Source organism: Exophiala oligosperma, assembly GCF_000835515.1.
Source record: "Exophiala oligosperma strain CBS 72588 unplaced genomic scaffold supercont1.1, whole genome shotgun sequence".
In the NCBI taxonomy this organism is placed as follows: Eukaryota; Fungi; Ascomycota; class Eurotiomycetes; order Chaetothyriales; family Herpotrichiellaceae; genus Exophiala; species Exophiala oligosperma.
Genome location: NW_015622818.1, coordinates 1,832,013 through 1,850,627, shown reverse-complemented (window position 1 = coordinate 1,850,627; position 18,615 = coordinate 1,832,013). Strand labels below are relative to the sequence as shown.

The following is an 18,615-nucleotide window of genomic DNA, read 5'->3' as shown; positions in this document are numbered from 1 at the left end:
AGCTCACCAGTTGATTCCATGAGTTACACGGTTTGTGAGCATTGTATTCACCAGGAACATCTAGAAGACACGAGGCAGCCTTCGTGAAATCTCAGCCTTGAACCTATTGTGACAATGGGGTTGTTGCTCTTGGCTCCCGTCATCTTTACAGTGGGCGTCTTGATCTATTCCATCGCTTGTATAGGAAGAAGAGGTCCAAATCTCCCCAATGGTACGTCCACATAGTACGACGGGGAAGAATGTTGGACAAGAAAATTAACGAGAGAACAAAAAAGGCCCACGTACGTTGCCCATTATCGGTAACTTGCATCAGATGCCCTTGCACAAGCCTTATCTGCAGTAGGTTGCAAAAGCTTGCTTATCAACCTCCCATACATGTGTGCCATACACTGACCATTAACACAGATTTACAGAATGGGCAAAGCAGTATGGCGGCATGTACAGTCTCAAGCTGGGCCCAGGGACAGCAGTTGTCCTCACGGATCGACGGATCATCAAGCAAATCATGGACAAGAAGGCCTCGGCCTCGAGCAATCGGCCCGTATCGTTGGTTTCGCAACACCTCATCACGGAGGGAGACCACATGCTCATGATGGACAACACTCCGAGGTGGCGGATGATGCGTAGATTGATCCATAAGACTTGACGGAGGCCCTTTGTGATCGGGAACACAGCAAGATCCACCAGGCTGAAAGCGTCCAGCTGCTTTACGACGTCCTTCAATCGCCGGATGAGTGGATGCAGCATCTCAAGAGATTTAGCAACAGCATCATCATGAGTATCGGTAAATCATCTCTCTCTCTCTGCAGCAAGGAGATCCAAGGCTGAAAACTGGCTGACTGACGCGCTTTCTTTCTTCAAAGTCTACGGAATTCGATCACCCTCAATTGACGCACCGTGGACCAAGAAGCTCAACGACATCGTCGAGCTTTGGGCTAGGATCAATGAGTTTGGAGCGACTCCGCCGGTTGATTTGTTTCCAATTCTGAAATTGGTTCCTCAACGATTTCTCGGAAACTGGATGAATCGCGCTAGCCTTGTCCATGACAAAGTACATAACCTTTATGGAGGTCTACTCCGATCTGTGGAAGAAAGACGAAGGACGACCGGGCCAACGGACTGTATCGCGGACCGACTGTTGGAACAGGAGGAGAAGCACGGTCTTTCGAGCCACAACATTATGCTTCTGGCCGGTGTCACGCTCAAGGGAGGTTCAGACACCTCTGCTTCGACCTTGAGCTCTTGGTTGCAAGCGATGATCCTCTACCCCGAGGTACAGAAGAAGGCTCAGGCTGAAATAGACGCCGTCGTGGGTGACAAGAGACTACCGACGTGGTCCGACTATAAATCCATGCCTTATCTTGCCACCATGGTCAAGGAGGCGATGCGGTGGAGACCAACAGCACCACTGGGGTTCCCACATGCACTCTCAGAAGGTAAGTGTCTGCCTCAGGGCGTTGGATTTTGAAGCCAACAGTTTGTGTACTTTTGCTGACTTTTTTTGGTCTCCAGACCAGTGGGTGGATGGAAAATTCCTTCCCAAGGGAACGGTCCTGTTTGTGAACGTCTATGGTTTGCACCAGGATGAGTCCAAATTTCCGCACCCTAATACTTTTGATCCCGACCATTACAAGGGACGGACATTGTTGGCAGCAGAATACGCAAATTCTGCAGATTACGAGAATCGTGATCATTATGGATTTGGTTCGTTCATTGAAGATTTTTCATGTCCGTTTATGATTTGCTTTTCCCGCTGACTTACTTCTCTTGGAACTATAGGCAATGGTCGTCGCCTGTGCCCAGGGATACACTTAGCGGATCGAAACCTCTGGCATGCCATCACCAAATTACTCTGGGCGTTCAAGATTGAACCGAAGATGGACCCTGAAACGAAAAAGCCGATTCTACCTGACCCCAGCGTCGAGACAGGTTACAGGGAGGGACTTACCATGTGTCCCTTTGAGTTTCCGGCCATGATTACCGTCAGATCTGAGGCGAGACGACAATTGATCCTGAAAGAATATGCTGACGCGAAAGCAAACTTCTTCCCCAAGTATGAACAAGTGGATTTGTTCTAGCAATGATAGTAGAGGAAGGAATATGTAAACAATTGACCGACCATAAGAGTTAGATGGAGGTAGCATGCTGACTTGGTGTCTGGTCGAGGATTAGTCTAGAAGAGCAGAACTGAAACAAGTATGATGTGATAGGTGAAAACCCCAGAGATGATGATGTTCAATGGCTAGTTGGAATGACTCGAATGTTTTCATCCAAGACGGAAATCCCCAGCATGCTGTATCGGTCCTTGTTAGCCGGTCTTGTAGTAGCAGATATCTCGACCGAACACATCGAGAAAATTCGAGGTAGGCAGGAGGTTGTCGGCTCTGAGCGATTGAACATACATACTTCCTTACTTACTTGACCTTTTCCCTTGGAAACCTCGTAGGTGTTATTCATCATCTAGCACCTAAGCAAGTTTTTCTACGGGCGCTTACTTGCTTTCTATCTGGTTCGAGTGTCCTACAGTCCAATTTCTTGGTATGTGTGAAAGAGTCGTCAGCTTTGTCTTGTCCTATATGAGCGTTGTTATACCATGGTCCGCCTTGATCACGGCCCCAGTCAAGGCAGATGAGCGGGTAGACGCCAGGAAAGCGACCAAATTCGCCACCTCCTTCGTATCGGAGATGGGAGTGTCCAAAGCCTCCACCACGGCATCCAGCATCTTTGAACCTTCTGGATCTAAACCTTGGGTATTGGCCACATTCGCGACAATGTCCGTGTTCATCCCTCCCGGCATGACCAAGTTACACCTGATGCCCTTGTTTCTGTAAAAAGCAGCGGTGGACTTGGTGAGGCCTTTGATGGCGTGTTTGCTGGTAGTGTACGCCGCACCTCCACACCACCCGTGTTCACTTGCCAACGATCCTATATTGATGATCGATGCGTCCGTGGCGGATCTACTCAGGAAATGATTGACGGCAGCCTTGCTCAACAGATAAGGTCCTGTGACGTTGACGGAGAGTACCTTGGACCAAAGGTCTTGGTTGATGTCCCCCACCGGCTCGAAGCGATCGAAGATGCCGGCGCAATTGACCAGGACGTCAAGCCGTCCGAAGTGGTGCACCGCCTTGGATATCAAAGATTCAACTGCCCCGGCGTCCGCGACGTCTGCGGGCAGTAACAAGACAGATTCTTTCGGTTGGAATTCTGCCGCCACGGAGTCGAGTAGGCTTTCGCTGAAGTCACTGACGACCACCTTTGCACCTTCTTCTAGCAGAGCGAGGGCGATTGATTTGCCTAGACCTCCTGCTCCTCCTGTCACTAGGCACGTTCGTCCAGATGTAATCTTGGAAGTGAGTGCCATGTTGTGGGATCAAGGATGTGAGAGTTGGCCGATGATATTGGACTTGGAAATGCTTCTCGGCTCGGAAAAGGTAGTTTCAATTTATCTCTGCACGACCTCGTAAAATTGAAAGTTATTCGAATGTTGTGCTACACCTCCCTAGTAAGACGATGCGGCTATGGCTGGGGTATTCGTGGGGGAAGAGTGTCGCCGGTAGGGACAAGGAGGGAGTGTGGTGATCATCAACTTCGAGTGAGCGGGCTTAGTGATGAACAGCATCTTCATTAGCCTCGTGCCCATGAGGATTGTTGTTGCTGTCTGTGTCCCGCAGTCTCTCGATTGACTTGACCTGGAGTCTGTCAGCAATGGGGTGCTGTGCCGGGGGTAGAGAGAGATAAGCGAAGAACTGACAGAATATGCGGGATGTCCGATCCACAGTCTGGGGGAATGTAAACCAGAAGGAGGCCCCAGTATAGTGTGGACACTTCGCCTACCACCACATTTCCCATTTCTTGCCGAGAGCTCGGGTGAATATGGAGTCTGTTGACTCGTAGGTGCGACCTGGATTGCTAAGTCGGCGAATGTTTCTGGAGACCCCCTGATACAAATTGCTCCTGTCCCAGAACAGAATCCACGTTGACCACATCATCAAACAAGTGCTTGACAATTCCATACCCTCAACTCTAATTCCCACGCTATAGCACGCACTAGGCTATAGACTCCCATTGAGACCTTGCAACCGATAGCGAAAATGACTTACCTTACGATGGTCGCCTACCCAGCGGCGGCCGAGGCCCAGTTCAACTTACAATATTACACCAACAACCATATGCAGCTGGTCTCCAAGAATTGGAAGCAGTATGGGCTTCTGGAATGGAAAGTCGTCACTTTCGACGCAGGTCCAGATGGATCAAAACAGTACAGCGTTGCGTCGACCATGACCTGGGAATCAGCCGAGGGATTCCAAAAGGCAATGAAAAGTGAGACTGCCGCCGAGCTTGTGGCAGACATGGAGAACTTCTCTGATCACCCACCTATTTTCTTGATCGGCAATGTTTCTGCCTCTGGGTAAACAACCTCCATGGATGGATGAACCCCATCTGCGAATGATATCTGGGGTGGGGTTTGATCTGGAATGATATCACCAAGGATGAGAGTCAAGACATGAGAAGATCGCGGTTGGTCCACGAGTTGTATCTCACAGAATGGCATAGAGGCTTCGTGTAGAGAATGTCTATTCTATGCGTATAGATCCAATAGCATCGCCATCATTTCAACGTCTTCCCAACTGGTAGTACTCATCGAATCTTGCTATGCCACACTCACCACCTAGCGAATCCCACTAAGAAGCCGCGCAAGGAGCTGGGCGATATGCACTTTATGTACAAGTAAGATCTGCTCGCCTCTTGCTAGTTGGGCTCGTGCTGGGAGGGCAGATTTGACCAGGTTCGGTGCCGTGAAAGCTCCAGACCAAAGAACCAGACTGGCATAGTAGACAGCGTAAGGGATGTGTGGTGCTTCGAATACTAAGCCTGGCAACTCCAGGGGTAGCGACGAAGTTCGAGCTGAAGAATGCTGAGTCTGTCTCGCGGTTGCCGCCTCGGTCAGGGCAGCTTCGATACCGGCAATCATATTCTCTGCGTGCCACTGGGCAGTTGTATAATGCCTGTCATTTGTCCATGCATGGATCTCTCTTGCAGCCAATCCCCTTTCCGCGTCTCGTGCTGCCGATCCAGGCCCAGAGTGAGCAAAGTTCTGCAGAACAGTCAAATTCGAATGTAGTATAATACCCATCATGTGGTACACAACCAAGTGAGATAGGTTTTCTGGTCGGTGGATCGTCCGAAGCCAGGTATCGCAGGCTAACTCTGCGAAATCAGCTCTCCATACGAAGAGATCATCGGACTGATATTTGTCCGTGCCGTAAACATTCTGCTGGGGGTATGTCGCAGGCCACACAAAAGAGCTCAGAGACGCCAAGCTCGTCAGGCCGAAGGTGGTATTGGGGCCCAAGTCGACCGTGTGCCCACCGCCCACAAGGCCAGCTATCACGTTATGAAGCTTAGATATGCGACTCCGATTTGTGGGCGTACGTAGGAACGACTCGCTGTATTTTCGTGCCAAAGAGGGTGGTCGCTGCATGATAATGACTCGATAGCAGTCGAGGATATGGAGAGCTTCAAGGAGTCTTCATGGGCTCTGTTAGTATGTAAATTATATAGCGATGACAAGAATCATGACCCACCGGGTATTATCCTTGTCGATGTCATCTGTTTGAGGAGACCATTGGCATGCTTTGCTATACTCTTGGACAGACTGCAACGGTAGTTAATCGGAAAGTAGGTTCGAACTCCCGGGGCGAAACAACATACATGGATGAGGTTGCCGTGGAATACTTCCAGGAACTCGTAACTCCTCTTGTCACCGCTGCAGAGACCGTACAAAGCTAATAAGACGAACTAATCTAAGTCAGTATTGATCATAAGTCATGATTCGATAGACATACAGTTTTCGCCACGATAAACTTATCCAATCGACATGCAGAGAAATCGTCTGAGCAGCTCTGAGTGTTAACCTATCATGCATTAGTGACCACAACGCCGTAAGAATGTCAACGTACAGTTGAAAGGACCATCCGCCGAGCATCATCATACATTGACTTCGCGACTTGTGCGCTACCAGGGGTCGTGCAAAACAGTCCCCCAATAGCAGCTAGAGCGAGCGTGAATGCCGGTTGATTTTTGGAACTGGTGATAGCTGTATCTTCAAAGAGAGAAAATGTCTTCGGAATATGCCTTCGAAACACATTGTGAAACACTCTGATGATGTCTCTGTTATGGTCTTCAATATGTGGTGGAGCCGAATACCATACTTTGCTAGCTCTAGCAGGAGAAGGTGATGACGGCCGCGACTTTCGATCAAAGTATTCTTGCATCATGGCGGTCAAATTGTTCAGCGGAGACGGCATCTCATAGTCTAGCATTGGCGGATTTGGTTCGAAGAGCTGTTCGCTCCAGTCAAGTTCGGATTGGTCAAACCAGAACTCACTGTTCTGTAGCTAGTCAGTCCTTTGAATTAACACTAGAGGTAGAGAAGCGTTCCATGAAAGGGACCTGCCAAAAGTCATCCACGCCGCCAGGAGCAGTATCCGGGAGCGGATAAAAGTCATGGCGATGGAGATCGGCCGTCCGGATAGACTGGTCACCATCCGCTCCATGAAGGTCAGGGAGTGCGTCGGGACAGGGAACAGGTAAACTCTCATTCAGAGTCTGCAGGGGGTCAATGATGGAGGTGATGTTAAGACAAGTGCTGCCAGGAGGGTTCTCGCTTGTTGCTGAGCTCAAGTTGTCATTCAGCTGAGCATTAACAAGATTCATTGGACCACGAAGCTCATCGCCTCTTGTGCTGTCAGACCGAGAGGGCGAATCGAGGGCGACTGCTGAGAATCCTGTAGGTGGATGATACTCGCAATGAGAATTGGATGCTCGACAGGTACCACATGGCTCTGTCGCATCGCACCGCAATTTTCGCCGACGACAAGTTCCGCAGGCGATGCGAACACGCTTGCGGTCACTATTGTCCAGATCGTTGTCCGGACTTGCGTAACATTTCTTGACATGAACATCTCTGGCATCGCACCGCTGAAAGGCGCGGCCACAATGGGGGCAAGGGTATGGTTTTTCTTTGGTATCTACTTGCTCAGCATGATGATAGCAGATTGGCTAGATGAGGGCTCTCACGTGTCCGGCGATGCCTTACCAAGTGTTCGGACCGGGCGAAGCACCGGGAACAAATGTCACACTGACCATAGTCATCATTCCGTTTGGTCGAGAGGAAACTGGGGACAACGGAGGAGGGTCCTGGCCTTGAAAGCCACTAGTAAGCGTACCTTCTTGTCTTTCCTGGCGCTCATCATTATAATATCATGGCTTTTTTCGGTACCGGAATCTCGTATTAGAGACGAGAAAATGAAGAATTTGTAGTCTCGGACCTGAATGGGGTCCATGTCAGGCTTTATTGCAATGTGGGATGTGGGCAGATCTAGATCCCCAGCCGCAACCACAACCACAACCACAACCCTGGGGTATCCGGGGTCAAAGGCAAATTTCTCAATTCCGTGGCCATACCTTATTGATAGTTAGCACCTTATGAGCAGCAAATGGGTGCGACGATAGGATGCTCTCTCCATTGAACACGAGGACTGGTAGAGCTGACAATGCAGCCAGCGCAAAGATACCCAAGATCACTCAACCCGAGGCAGTGGCCAGGCGAGCGTGACCCAACTCGATGGGATGTACACGAAGCCAATGAGAACCTCGAAGCAACATTCCTCGAGCGTTTCCGAGTTGCCCTGCTTCATAGTGAAGGCTTTGACGACGATGGCTCGATTGTGTCAGACTCTGCCGAAGACAGCTCAGTGGATCATTCACCGGTAAGTGAAGATTCTCAACAACAGACTTCAGAGGCTGAGATGTACATGAAAGGACGTCCACGCATATAACTACCCTATGATATTACTATCAGAACATCCAGTCTACCCGCCTGAGCATGAGCTGGTCCGCTTACAGGCAGATTTTCTGACAACATTTAAACAACATATCTTCATCGACAATGTAGATCTACTAAATTCTCCCATGTCTGCTCTACCACCGTATCTTCAACTCGCAATCTCGTGTTTGTCATCCGCAACGTCATCCCCAGAGGAATCAAGTCCGTACGCGATAGGAAGTGAGATGAGCCCAATGGATAGATCCTCCGGCCTCTTTGTTGCTGGTGTCAATCTATGGTCGGTTATGCTGGAGGTCGATAATCGAGAAGCACGACTCGTGGAAGCAGTAGTAGCAGTAAGTAATACCGACCGAGATTCCTTTGGAAAATGGCTGATTCTTCTTGCATAGGCCTCATTCCTGGCTACATATGGGCAGATGTCAGTAGGTTGGGACAATTGGCGGAAGGCCTCCACCATCCTGTGTAATGCAGTCACTGTGCGTCGATCCAACGGCCGACTCCTCATCTGAAGAGATGTGTTCTGACCAAAACGTGCAGATCTCGAGGCGCTTACACCTGACCGACGAGTGTTCACCGCTGTTCTCGTCCAGCGAACTATCGAACAAGGACATGTGCATGAGAAGGTTGGTGCATCCAAGCTGATCCATGATTCATCTTGGCTGAGAGTTATGCAGTGCACTCGTTAGCTACATGTTCCTGATTGACACCCTGCAAGCCACTCACTGTGGATTGGCCGCAAACTTTTCAACCCGTGAGCTTTTTATCAAGATGCCTGGTTCGAGCCGTCAATTTCACACCGTTTACCATTGTCTGTTACATGGAGATAAGATCCCACAAGATGTACGCAACGGAGAGGATGCTCTCCTGTTGCTCACGGCTCTCCTCAGTGATATCGTCTATGCGCAACGATCTCTCCAGTTGACGTCCTTCATTGGCAACGGGCCATCAGGGCACACCGGCTTGAAGCCCCGGAGTCCTTTCACCCCATTGTCAGCATCTTCCGAATTCTCTCGGCTCAACGAGGCCATGACGGCTGGACTCTCACGATGGGAGCGCCTCTTCGAGTCACATGTTAGCAACGATATACTTGCTCTGCACTTGTTTTGCAAATTACAGCTCATCTGTCCCGACACCTGGAAATTGCCACAGATGGCAAGCTACGGCGAGACACAATCGAACAGCCAAGGCTTCCGCCCCTCAGAACCTTTCCAAGTCTTGGACAAAGCTGCGGCGCTCGCTTGGCAGGTGCTAGATTCTTGCCACAAAATACCTCCCGAGAGCAGATTGTCTGTCTGGTTGCCAGTGATTGTATTTTTGTCTGCATTGGTGGTGTGGCAGAGGCTGCGCACCGAACCTGTCCCTGCTTCGCAATATGGGACATTGAGAGTTCTGGGTCTGTTCAGCAAGGAGATTGCAGGCTATCACTGGCCTTGCAGCATCGAAATGATTAGAACCTTGGACAGACTTATGCAGAGTTGACACGGCCGCCGGGCAAATAGCACATACAAAGATGTACGACTAGATAGTAAAGAGTTGCAGTATCCGTACCTTTGTTTCCTATAAATAAATGATCCATTATCGCTCTGGAGGAGAGCGCTTGGTGCGGAGTAAAAGCGGCGCCATTTGTCTTGGTTGCAAGAGCTCAACCAGCCCTTTGCTAGGCCTGCTTCGTACTCGTAATGGGTGGTGCCAGTACGAGTACTAGTCCTCTCGGTACGGATAATAATAATAATAATAACAACAATACCTAATCAGCAACCTCCAAAGCAGCAATAAAGGAACAACGCAACAAGGTGGTCAAAAAGTCGCAGGCGCTTCAAACTCCCACTAGAAACATCACCGTGCTGCGCTGTCTTGCCGTGCTGTGACTGTATAAATTTCAAGACTCCTCTTCTGTTTTCTTGGTCACCACGGTCCTCTGTTTGTCCGCCCGCTGTTCCTGAGCCGTGTTCAACCATCCTAAGCCAGCCCAACGTCTCCACCGCTGGTTGCATGTCTTCTTGAACCACAATCTAATCCTCCTCGGCCACGAATCTGAACTAAAACTGCGCCCTCCACCCTCAGCCTCCCTCAATTCCATGAGAGCTCCGAACGAAGTCAACCAAGGTCACCATGGCTTCTTGTTGAGCCTCTGACTGACTCTGACCATGCGTCGACTTCTAGCACGGATCTCTCAGTCACCGCCGATTGCGCTTACGAAACTCACCATTTACTGTTGCCCTCGACCGTGCTGGCAATCACCTGAACTTCGATCTGCCTTTTCCTATCCTGCCTTTTGAACGGCCCTCAACTGATGAGTGAGACTGCTCTCGACAACTGAGTCCACTTTCTTATGCTCTAGAAGCACCTTCTGGCCTTGTGTCATCCGGGACGCGGTCTACCCTCGCACAAGTTGGATCGTTGGCAGGCTGAGATAGTGCCCCTCGCAAGAGTGGCTGGAAGACAAAGCAGCCATGTCTCTGAACAACACACCAGCGACGCAATCGCAACCCTACGAACACAATGGTGAAGTTGATGTTCCGATGGAAGATGCCGATCCCTACAATCGAGCGAAATATCCTCCGCGTCCTGCACATCAACACAGGCTTTCAGCCCAATTCCTCCCTGAAATCTCCTCTGCTGCGCAGAGATATTCTCCTATGAATGTTCAACCTACGGGAGCCGCATACCCTGCGAGCCCGAAAATGCCAAATCCTGGCAACTTCTCCTATCTTGGCCAGCCACAATCATCACGACAGTCACCGACACGCCAAAGCAGCTACAACTCGGACCGCTACCCTGAACCTCCAACCCCTACGAGATACCCCTCCAACTACGCGTCTGCGCTACAAAATGCTGAGCTGAGCCCCGAGTCGTACTATCCTCTGTCTACTGGTGCGACGAGACCTGCCCCGCCATCGAGGCAACCCTCTCAAGGACCTGGGCCGGTTCCTAGGTTTAAAAAGGTCAAGACTATGCAGGACTTCACACCGAGAGTCAATACGCAGCCTCTTTATCGCAGGGCAAATCCAGAAGGTGGCTTCATCAGCCCGCTACAAGCTCTCACTACATATCTGCCAGCCACCTACAGGATATGTAATCCTAGCTTCAAATACGAGTCATCAAGAAATCCTAGGCGGGTGCTAACCAAGCCTAGCAAGGGAACCAAGAACGATGGCTACGATAACGACGACAGCGATTACATTCTCTACGTTAACGACATTCTCGGTAGTGAAGAAGCAGGCCACAAGAACCGCTACCTGATCCTTGATGTGCTGGGACAGGGTACCTTTGGGCAGGTCGTCAAGTGCCAGAATCTGAGGACCCAAGAAGTGGTCGCGGTAAAAGTTATCAAAAATCGCACGGCTTACTTCAATCAGAGTATGATGGAAGTATCAGTCCTGGATCTGCTGAACCAGAAACTGGACAAGAATGATGATCATCACCTCTTGAGGCTGAAAGACACATTCATCCATCGACAACATCTGTGTCTTGTCTTTGAACTGCTCAGTGTCAATCTGTACGAGCTTATCAAACAGAACCAATTCCGAGGCCTCAGTACAACCCTCGTCCGTGTTTTCGCTCAACAATTGCTGAACGGACTCACCCTGCTGAACAAAGCGCGTCTGATACATTGCGATCTCAAACCGGAAAACATCCTGTTGAAGAATCTCGAAAGTCCGATCATCAAGATCATTGACTTCGGTTCAGCTTGCGATGAAAGACAAACCGTTTACACTTATATCCAGTCCCGGTTCTATCGTTCCCCGGAAGTGCTCCTGGGCCTGCCGTACTCTTGTGCCATTGACATGTGGTCACTCGGCTGTATCGTGGTGGAATTGTTTTTGGGGCTTCCGCTCTTTCCGGGTTCGTCTGAATACAACCAAGTCTCCAGAATTGTCGAAATGCTGGGTATGCCGCCAACATGGATGCTGGAGATGGGGAAGCAGTCTGGCGAGTTCTTTGAGAAAACTGCAGACGAATTTGGCCGTCGAACATATCGACTGAAAAGTATGGAACAGTACTCCCGCGAGCACAATGTCAAAGAGCAACCGAGTAAAAAGTATTTCCAAGCGACTACTTTGCCCGAGATCATTCGCAGCTATTCGATGCCTAGGAAGAATATGAAGCCTGCTGAGATTGAGAGAGGTGAGTAGAAACGTTCGAATTGCGCTTTTCGGTGCTGACATTCTCAACAGAAATGAACAATCGGGTTGCTTTCATTGATTTTGTTCGGGGTTTACTGACAACCAATCCTCTCGAACGATGGTCGCCCCAACAAGCGAAGATGCATCCATTTATTACGCAGCAGAAGTTCACGCAGCCTTTTGTACCTCCAATGAACCTGAAATCTCCCGCAAGCAAACCCATTTCTCCGGGAGTGCAGCAACAGCAGCAAGCTGAAGCTCTGAGCAAACAAAGAGCTGCTCAAGCTGCGCAGGCTCAAGCTCAAGCCCAGGCCGCCCAGGCCCAAGTTCAGGCCCAAACAGCCGCCCAGAATGCATACGCCATGCAAATGAGCCCCTACCCTCCGTCACAAGCGCCGCCAATGTACAACACCATGTATCCTGCACACCAACAAGCTGCTCCCCCACCGTATCCGACTCACTCTGCGAACTATGCACCACAAATGGGCATGATGCCACAACAGACTCCTCAGATTAACCCGAGCCATTACAATCACCAGCAAAGCTTGTATGCACAGGCTACACAGAGAGCTGGAAGGCAACGAGCGTCAACTATGGACCAGCAACAAGCTGGAATTCCACCGACGATCCAGAGGGTAGCGAGTCATTTGGATCCTAACCAGCCCATCAGACTTCAACCCAGCCCTGCTTATTACCCACCGCCAGCGGACGGTTACGTTGATTCTCCATCGACTGCTCGAAGACGTGGCAGCCGTAATCAAAGGAATCGCGACTTTATCCGCACTTTGGAAGATGGCGCAATGAATCAGTGGCATTGAAAAGCCAAGCAACAAAGTTCTGCGAACGCGCGCGTCCTACTAAAGCCAGAACATGCCAAAGCAAACTCAACCTTCAAAGCGGTTTTAACATAATAACAGGGTGGCAAATGGAGGACTCGATCACCCATTAGAGGCTAGCATAGCCTATGAGACTTCCATGACCATTCTCGGTGGGCATAGGATTTAGAAGCATAACGATGCTCCAGTGATCGCGCGCAGCGATCTATGTGAGATCTACGTTATAAAACGAGCTACGAAGGAGGTTTACGCTGATGGAGGATTGGGCTATTCATGAATTTGGGATTTCGGGCCCTCATGATTCTTCAAGCAAAGCCAAATTGGTGCACTGTACTGCATTGGTGACCAGAAGATGGTCAGAGACATTCATGATGTGTACAGACGTCTGAACCTCGTAGGAATCGAGCAGGTGTTCAAGTTCGACATGGCATTTGAAGAATCTGGGCCCTTGTATGACTACTAACATCTTGTGTTTGTTAAGCAATAACATCAAGCGCTGCGTCTCTACCTCCGTAGGTGATTACGTAAAGAGTGATGGTTTGCAAAGGAGATATAGACCCTGGCATGACTTCGTACTCCCATTGAATATCACATTGGTAAGATATCGCAATATTTGATTCTGGTTATAGGCAGAATTTCTGCTGTGGTGACTCTTAAGGAATCGAAGTCTAAGGAGTCACCCAGATTTTCTGCAAGCACAAAAAGTTCACTCACGTGATATATCTTGGCATCTCGCCGCGCACCACGAATTCGCCGTGCACCGACGGGCCGCAGGCCAGACCTTTTTTTATCAGGACATCGTTGAACGACGAGTTTATCTTCGCTTCTGCTTTACATATCAACCACACCAGTGCCAGTGAATATCAAGATGTCGTCTCGATTTTTTCACGGCGGAGACTCTGACAGCGAGAGCAGTTCCTCCGAGGAGGAAGAGCTCTACTCTGGCCGAGAGGAGGAATCCGAAGAAGAATCCGAAGAGGAAAGTGAAGAGGAAGAAGAAGAGTCTGAGGACGAATCTTCCGAAGATGAAGGTCGTGGTACGGGCGCCAGCCGGTTCTTGAAGCCTTCAGGACTGGGCGGCGATGAGTCGGACGAGAGCGAGGACGAAGACCGCGAACGAGTGGTCAAGAGCGCTAAAGACAAGAGATTTCAGGAATTGGAAAGCACTATCAGAGCGATCGAAAATGCTCAAAAAATCAATGACTGGGCTGTCATTTCCACAGGTCCGTTGTTATTCCCCCCTTGAAGGATGTTGATACTAACCTCCTTTAGAATTCGACAAGATGAACCGCCAGGTCGTCAAGGTCGTTCAGCAAGGCGCCTCTCCCAAGATTTACATCAAGATGATCGCCGACCTCGAAGATTTGATCAATGAGACCAATGATAAACAAAAGTCGGGAGGCAAGAAGATGAATCCCATCAATGCCAAAGGTTTCAACGCAATGAAGCAAAAGATCCGGAAGAATAACAAGGATTACCACACCGAGATCGAGAAGTATCGGGCGAACAAGGAGGAGTTCATGGAGTCAGATGAAGAGGAGCAGACGGAGGTGGAGCAAAAGACGCGCAAGAGCAAAGTCCAGAGACTAGACGCCATTGAGGCTGCTATTGATGAAGAAGGATTTGCGACGGTCGGTAGAGGAGGCAAGGCTCTTGTCTATACACCAGAAAGTATCCTGAAGCATCTGCGCTCCATCGTGGAGTCCCGTGGCAAGAAGAACACCGACCGGACCGAACAGATACGGATCATGGAGAGATTACTCGAAGTCGCCAATACCCCCTACCAGCGGATACGGGTCCTATTGACTATCATCTCCACAAGATTTGACGTCACCAGCTCGTCTGTGCAGGCTTATATGTCACAAGAGTCGTGGCGAGCAGCGGAGCGAGAGTTCTCGTCCCTGTTGCAGACACTCGAGGACGAGTCTCAGTACATTGTTACGGAAGTCGCTGATGAATGGGAAGACGACGAAAAGCAGCCAAGCCCGGCGGCTGGTGAGATCTTCAAGATTCCTGGCAGCGTTGTTTCCCTGTTGGAGAGACTTGATGACGAGTTGACGAGATCTCTGCAACAAACCGATCCTCATACTGCCGAATACATCGAAAGATTGGGCGACGAACAGCTTCTATATACTGATGTCGTCCGGACGCTAATTTATACCGAGACAACCAACAAGAAGCTCGAGAAATCTGAGACGCGCCAGGAGAACATCAACCGGACCGTCATCAGGCGCTTAGAACACATCTATTTCAAGCCGACGCTCGTTGTGAAGATCTTGGAAGAGAAGACTTGGGCGGCTTTGCCACCAAGTCTCAATTCAGAACTCACCCCGCGCGACAAGTTCACAGAGGTTGCGCCGCTTGTTCAAGGTCTTTGCACTCATCTATTCGAACACAGTGAGGGCATTATCCGAGCCCGAGCCATGCTGTGCGAGATCTACTTCCTTGCTCTACAGGATAATTACTATCGCGCGAGGGATCTTGCTCTTATGAGTCATCTGACCGAGAACATTTCCTCGTTCGATGTGAGCACGCAGATCCTCTTCAACCGAACGCTCGTTCAGATTGGTCTCTGCGCCTTCAGAGCAGGACTCTGTTATGAGGCACAGGGTGTCCTCCAGGAGATCTGTGGCTCTGGCCGCCAAAAGGAACTATTGGCCCAAGGTGTCATCATGCAGAGGTATTCCACCGTAACTCCAGAGCAGGAACGGTTGGAACGTCAGCGACAGCTTCCCTTCCACATGCATATCAACCTGGAGCTGCTGGAGTGCGTCTACCTGACTTGCAGCATGCTCCTCGAAATTCCTCTCCTCGCACAGACTGGTTCATCACCGGACGTCCGAAAGAGAGTCATCTCCAAGACTTTCCGACGCATGCTCGAGTACACCGAACGACAAGTCTTCCAGGGACCTCCTGAGAACACTCGCGACCACGTCATGCAAGCAGCCAAGGCTCTCGCCCAAGGTGACTGGAAGAGATGCCAGGAGCTCATCAGCAAGATCGGCATTTGGGATCTCCTTGGCAGCGATAAGGACAAGATCAAAGCCATGCTGGCTGAACAGATCCAAGAAGAAGGACTACGAACCTATCTTTTCACATACGCTCCTTATTATGACACCCTCTCGATAACAACACTGTCAGGCATGTTCGAGCTGGATCCTAAGAAGATTGCAGCGGTCGTCTCGAAAATGATCTCACACGAAGAACTCGCCGCCGCGTTGGACCAGGTCAACGATGCCATTGTCTTCCGAAAAGGTGTCGAGCTCTCTCGCCTCCAGAGTCAAGTCATTACTCTTTCCGAGAAGGCGATGGGTATCCTCGAGTCAAATGAGAAGGTGCTGGAGACGAGGACGGCCGGCATGGCAAATGCATTCCAGCGAGATCAAGGACAGAGAGGAGGCCGTGGTGGCCGTAGTGGGCGCACCAACCTGCAGGGCCTGGCTCGCGGTCAAGGTCAACGACGCCCTGGTGGCCAGCAGTTCAGTGGCGGAGCTCTTGGAGGTGCAATTAAAGCTTAAAGTCGAGTTTTGATTAGGGGAGTTGGTTTCATCATCATCAATGAATTGCATTTTTGCTGGTAGCCCAAGGGGATCAACATATGGACACAATTGACGCAACGGCACAAAAAATTAGATAGTGGTGCGCTGTCAGCGTAGAGAGAATCGTTTTGTATGAAATGAAAAGATCGCTAGTGTGTCAAATGAATCCCCGTCTTGAGAGGTCTCGGTTGTTTGAATCACTACCACTACTACTATGATGTAAGGCCGACCGCTCGCTCTAGTGCCGCTTTCTCCCTCGTAAAGTACTCCTTTGCCGATGACAATTTGAAGTCAAAGTCGTTCTCGTCAAAAAGCAAGAAGCCAGGGTTGTCGAGGTATAACAACTCGGAAGCCACGATCGGGTCCGTCTTGCCCAGCTCGCGGGCCAGGGACTCGCGGACGTACTCCACGTGAACCCTATCCTGACCGAGCGCTTCGTTCATCGCGTTCGCAATGTCCTGAAAGGTCAGTGTCTCTCCGGACAATGCGAGCTTTTTGTTTCTGTACCGACCAGTCGTGTCATCGAGCAGGTGGACAAAGGCGCGGCCGATATCCCTGGTGTCCAGGACCGACTGGGGCTCGTCTGGGGGTAGGACGGTGCGGATGACGCCGTCGCCCGCCAGTTTTGGGAACACCATGCGTGACAGCTTCGGGTCGACAAAGGAGTGAAGCAGTCGTGGGACCCGGAGGATGGTCCAGTTGTCGAACCCGGCCTCCTTGACGGCGCGTTCGACGTGGATCTTGGCATAACGATACTTGAGCGTCGGATTATTATCCACGCCGTTGAGGTCTCCTCGTTCGAGACGGTCGACGCTGGGCACCGAGGACTCGATTACCCTAGCAATACCGGCTTCGCGACATGCCGCGACGACGTTCCGGCCGTGCCTGGCTTCCCCAGACGGGTCGGTGAAGACGGGAGACAGGTTGATGAACGCCGCCGTGCAACCCTTGGCCGCTGACGTGAGCGAGCTCGGGTCGTCAAAGTCGCCGGGGAATACCGTCGCTCCCAGCTCAGACAGGGTTTGTGCCGCCGTCGACGACGGGTCTCGGGCGAGGGCATGGACCGCGTGGCCGGCGGAGAGGAGGGATCGAGCGACGGCGCCTCCTTGGGCGCCTGTGGCCCCTGTCACGAAGACGACGTGCTTTTTCGAGGACATTCTTGGTTCAGTCGTGTGATAGTCAAACGTTCTGATTTGCGATAAAACGGTATTTTTGCAGCCTAGAAATCCAGGATACTCTAACGACTTAAGCACCGACTGACCTGTATGTGCTTTTTTCTTCAACCGCAGGAAGAAAATATATGCCTTGATAGTATACGGACAGTGTCGAGGGAAGAAGGCCCTTGTAGTAGTTATCGGATCTGTGACTATTTACCTACTCGTATAGACAATATCCTTGATTGTCGCGGAGTACCTACGCCCGAGATACCACCTGAAGAAGCTGACTGCGAACCAAAACTCGGTCCGCTTTTGGTCCGAAGTTGTGGAGTGCTTGTGACGCTCCTCATAGCGTGTGTTCAGGTGGCCTAACATGCTTTTTGGAATTCGGACGAAGGCGTACCATCTGTGGAGTCACCTCATGACACGCGGAGTGTGAAGGAAGGGTGGTTGGGATTGTTGAGTCTGGGAAAATAGATAGATACAAGTGACGAAAGACGTTGAAAATTGCAGTCGAACAAAGTGAAGTGACTGTAGCCTCGTCGCATAGAGTAGAACGAGGCTGTGAGGGCGGATAAACTATAATCCGACCATTTCAATACCTACAAATTGGTGCAACTGTGTATTTCACTCGATGGCAACGACGTTGCATTATTCTAGATATCTGTCTACCACATACGTGACAGGTTGAATGCGCCTGTTACAGCCGCGCTCCCTCGATAGTACTCTTAGCAATGCCAGCATCGAGTTCTTGCCATCTCTTTTCCACATCCTCCTTGGGGACGTACGACAGCAACCACTCGCCAGCTCCAAACTTGCGCCAGACCAGAGGATCTTCACCTCGAACCAAGTCTCCCCATTCGATCGGCCTGCCCTGCCGATATTCTTCCTCGAGCTTTGCGAATGCCTTCATCTTCCGATCCCGGTCAATTTGTTGGGGACCATCGTCGTAATGGTTGACGTCCTGTTGTATGTTGCCCTTTTCGACGATACGATTTGTACGTTTGATGCGGCAGGACTCATATACCGACAGGGCCTTACGCCGCTCCTCCATGGGGGCAGACTTCGTCATGCCCTTCAAACAGTGACCGAGAACTGCCCCGT

The 18,615-nt window shown here is 50.6% G+C and overlaps 5 protein-coding genes across 5 annotated transcripts; 3 read left to right on the top strand and 2 right to left on the bottom strand.

The window, feature by feature from the left end:
• Window positions 1-114: 114 nt before the first annotated feature.
• PV06_00649 (uncharacterized protein) lies at window positions 115-2,078 on the top strand (the record flags this gene model as incomplete). Its single annotated transcript, XM_016401173.1, has 7 exons — window positions 115-211; window positions 276-339; window positions 406-609; window positions 675-784; window positions 864-1,436; window positions 1,513-1,704; window positions 1,780-2,078. The coding sequence occupies 7 exons, from the start codon at window positions 115-117 to the stop codon at window positions 2,076-2,078; spliced, it is 1,539 nt and encodes a 512-aa protein (XP_016268226.1).
• A 2,594-nt stretch (window positions 2,079-4,672) lies between these two features.
• On the bottom strand, window positions 4,673-6,720 carry PV06_00648 (uncharacterized protein; the record flags this gene model as incomplete). The annotated part of the gene is made up of 6 exons (XM_016401172.1): window positions 4,673-5,531; window positions 5,589-5,659; window positions 5,716-5,802; window positions 5,850-5,918; window positions 5,964-6,395; window positions 6,457-6,720. 6 exons carry the CDS (start codon window positions 6,718-6,720, stop codon window positions 4,673-4,675), a joined length of 1,782 nt encoding a protein of 593 aa, XP_016268225.1.
• Window positions 6,721-9,622: 2,902 nt separating this feature from the next.
• Window positions 9,623-13,438, top strand: PV06_00647 (uncharacterized protein). The gene is made up of 2 exons (XM_016401171.1): window positions 9,623-11,980; window positions 12,031-13,438. The coding sequence occupies exons 1-2, from the start codon at window positions 10,306-10,308 to the stop codon at window positions 12,795-12,797; spliced, it is 2,442 nt and encodes an 813-aa protein (XP_016268224.1). The 5' UTR covers window positions 9,623-10,305; the 3' UTR covers window positions 12,798-13,438.
• Window positions 13,439-13,567: 129 nt separating this feature from the next.
• PV06_00646 (uncharacterized protein) lies at window positions 13,568-16,525 on the top strand. Its single transcript, XM_016401170.1, has 2 exons — window positions 13,568-14,038; window positions 14,088-16,525. The coding sequence occupies exons 1-2, from the start codon at window positions 13,684-13,686 to the stop codon at window positions 16,331-16,333; spliced, it is 2,601 nt and encodes an 866-aa protein (XP_016268223.1). The 5' UTR covers window positions 13,568-13,683; the 3' UTR covers window positions 16,334-16,525.
• A 41-nt stretch (window positions 16,526-16,566) lies between these two features.
• PV06_00645 (uncharacterized protein) lies at window positions 16,567-17,511 on the bottom strand (the record flags this gene model as incomplete). The annotated part of the gene is made up of 1 exon (XM_016401169.1): window positions 16,567-17,511. The coding sequence occupies one exon, from the start codon at window positions 17,509-17,511 to the stop codon at window positions 16,567-16,569; it is 945 nt and encodes a 314-aa protein (XP_016268222.1).
• Between the last annotated feature and the right edge of the window lie 1,104 nt (window positions 17,512-18,615).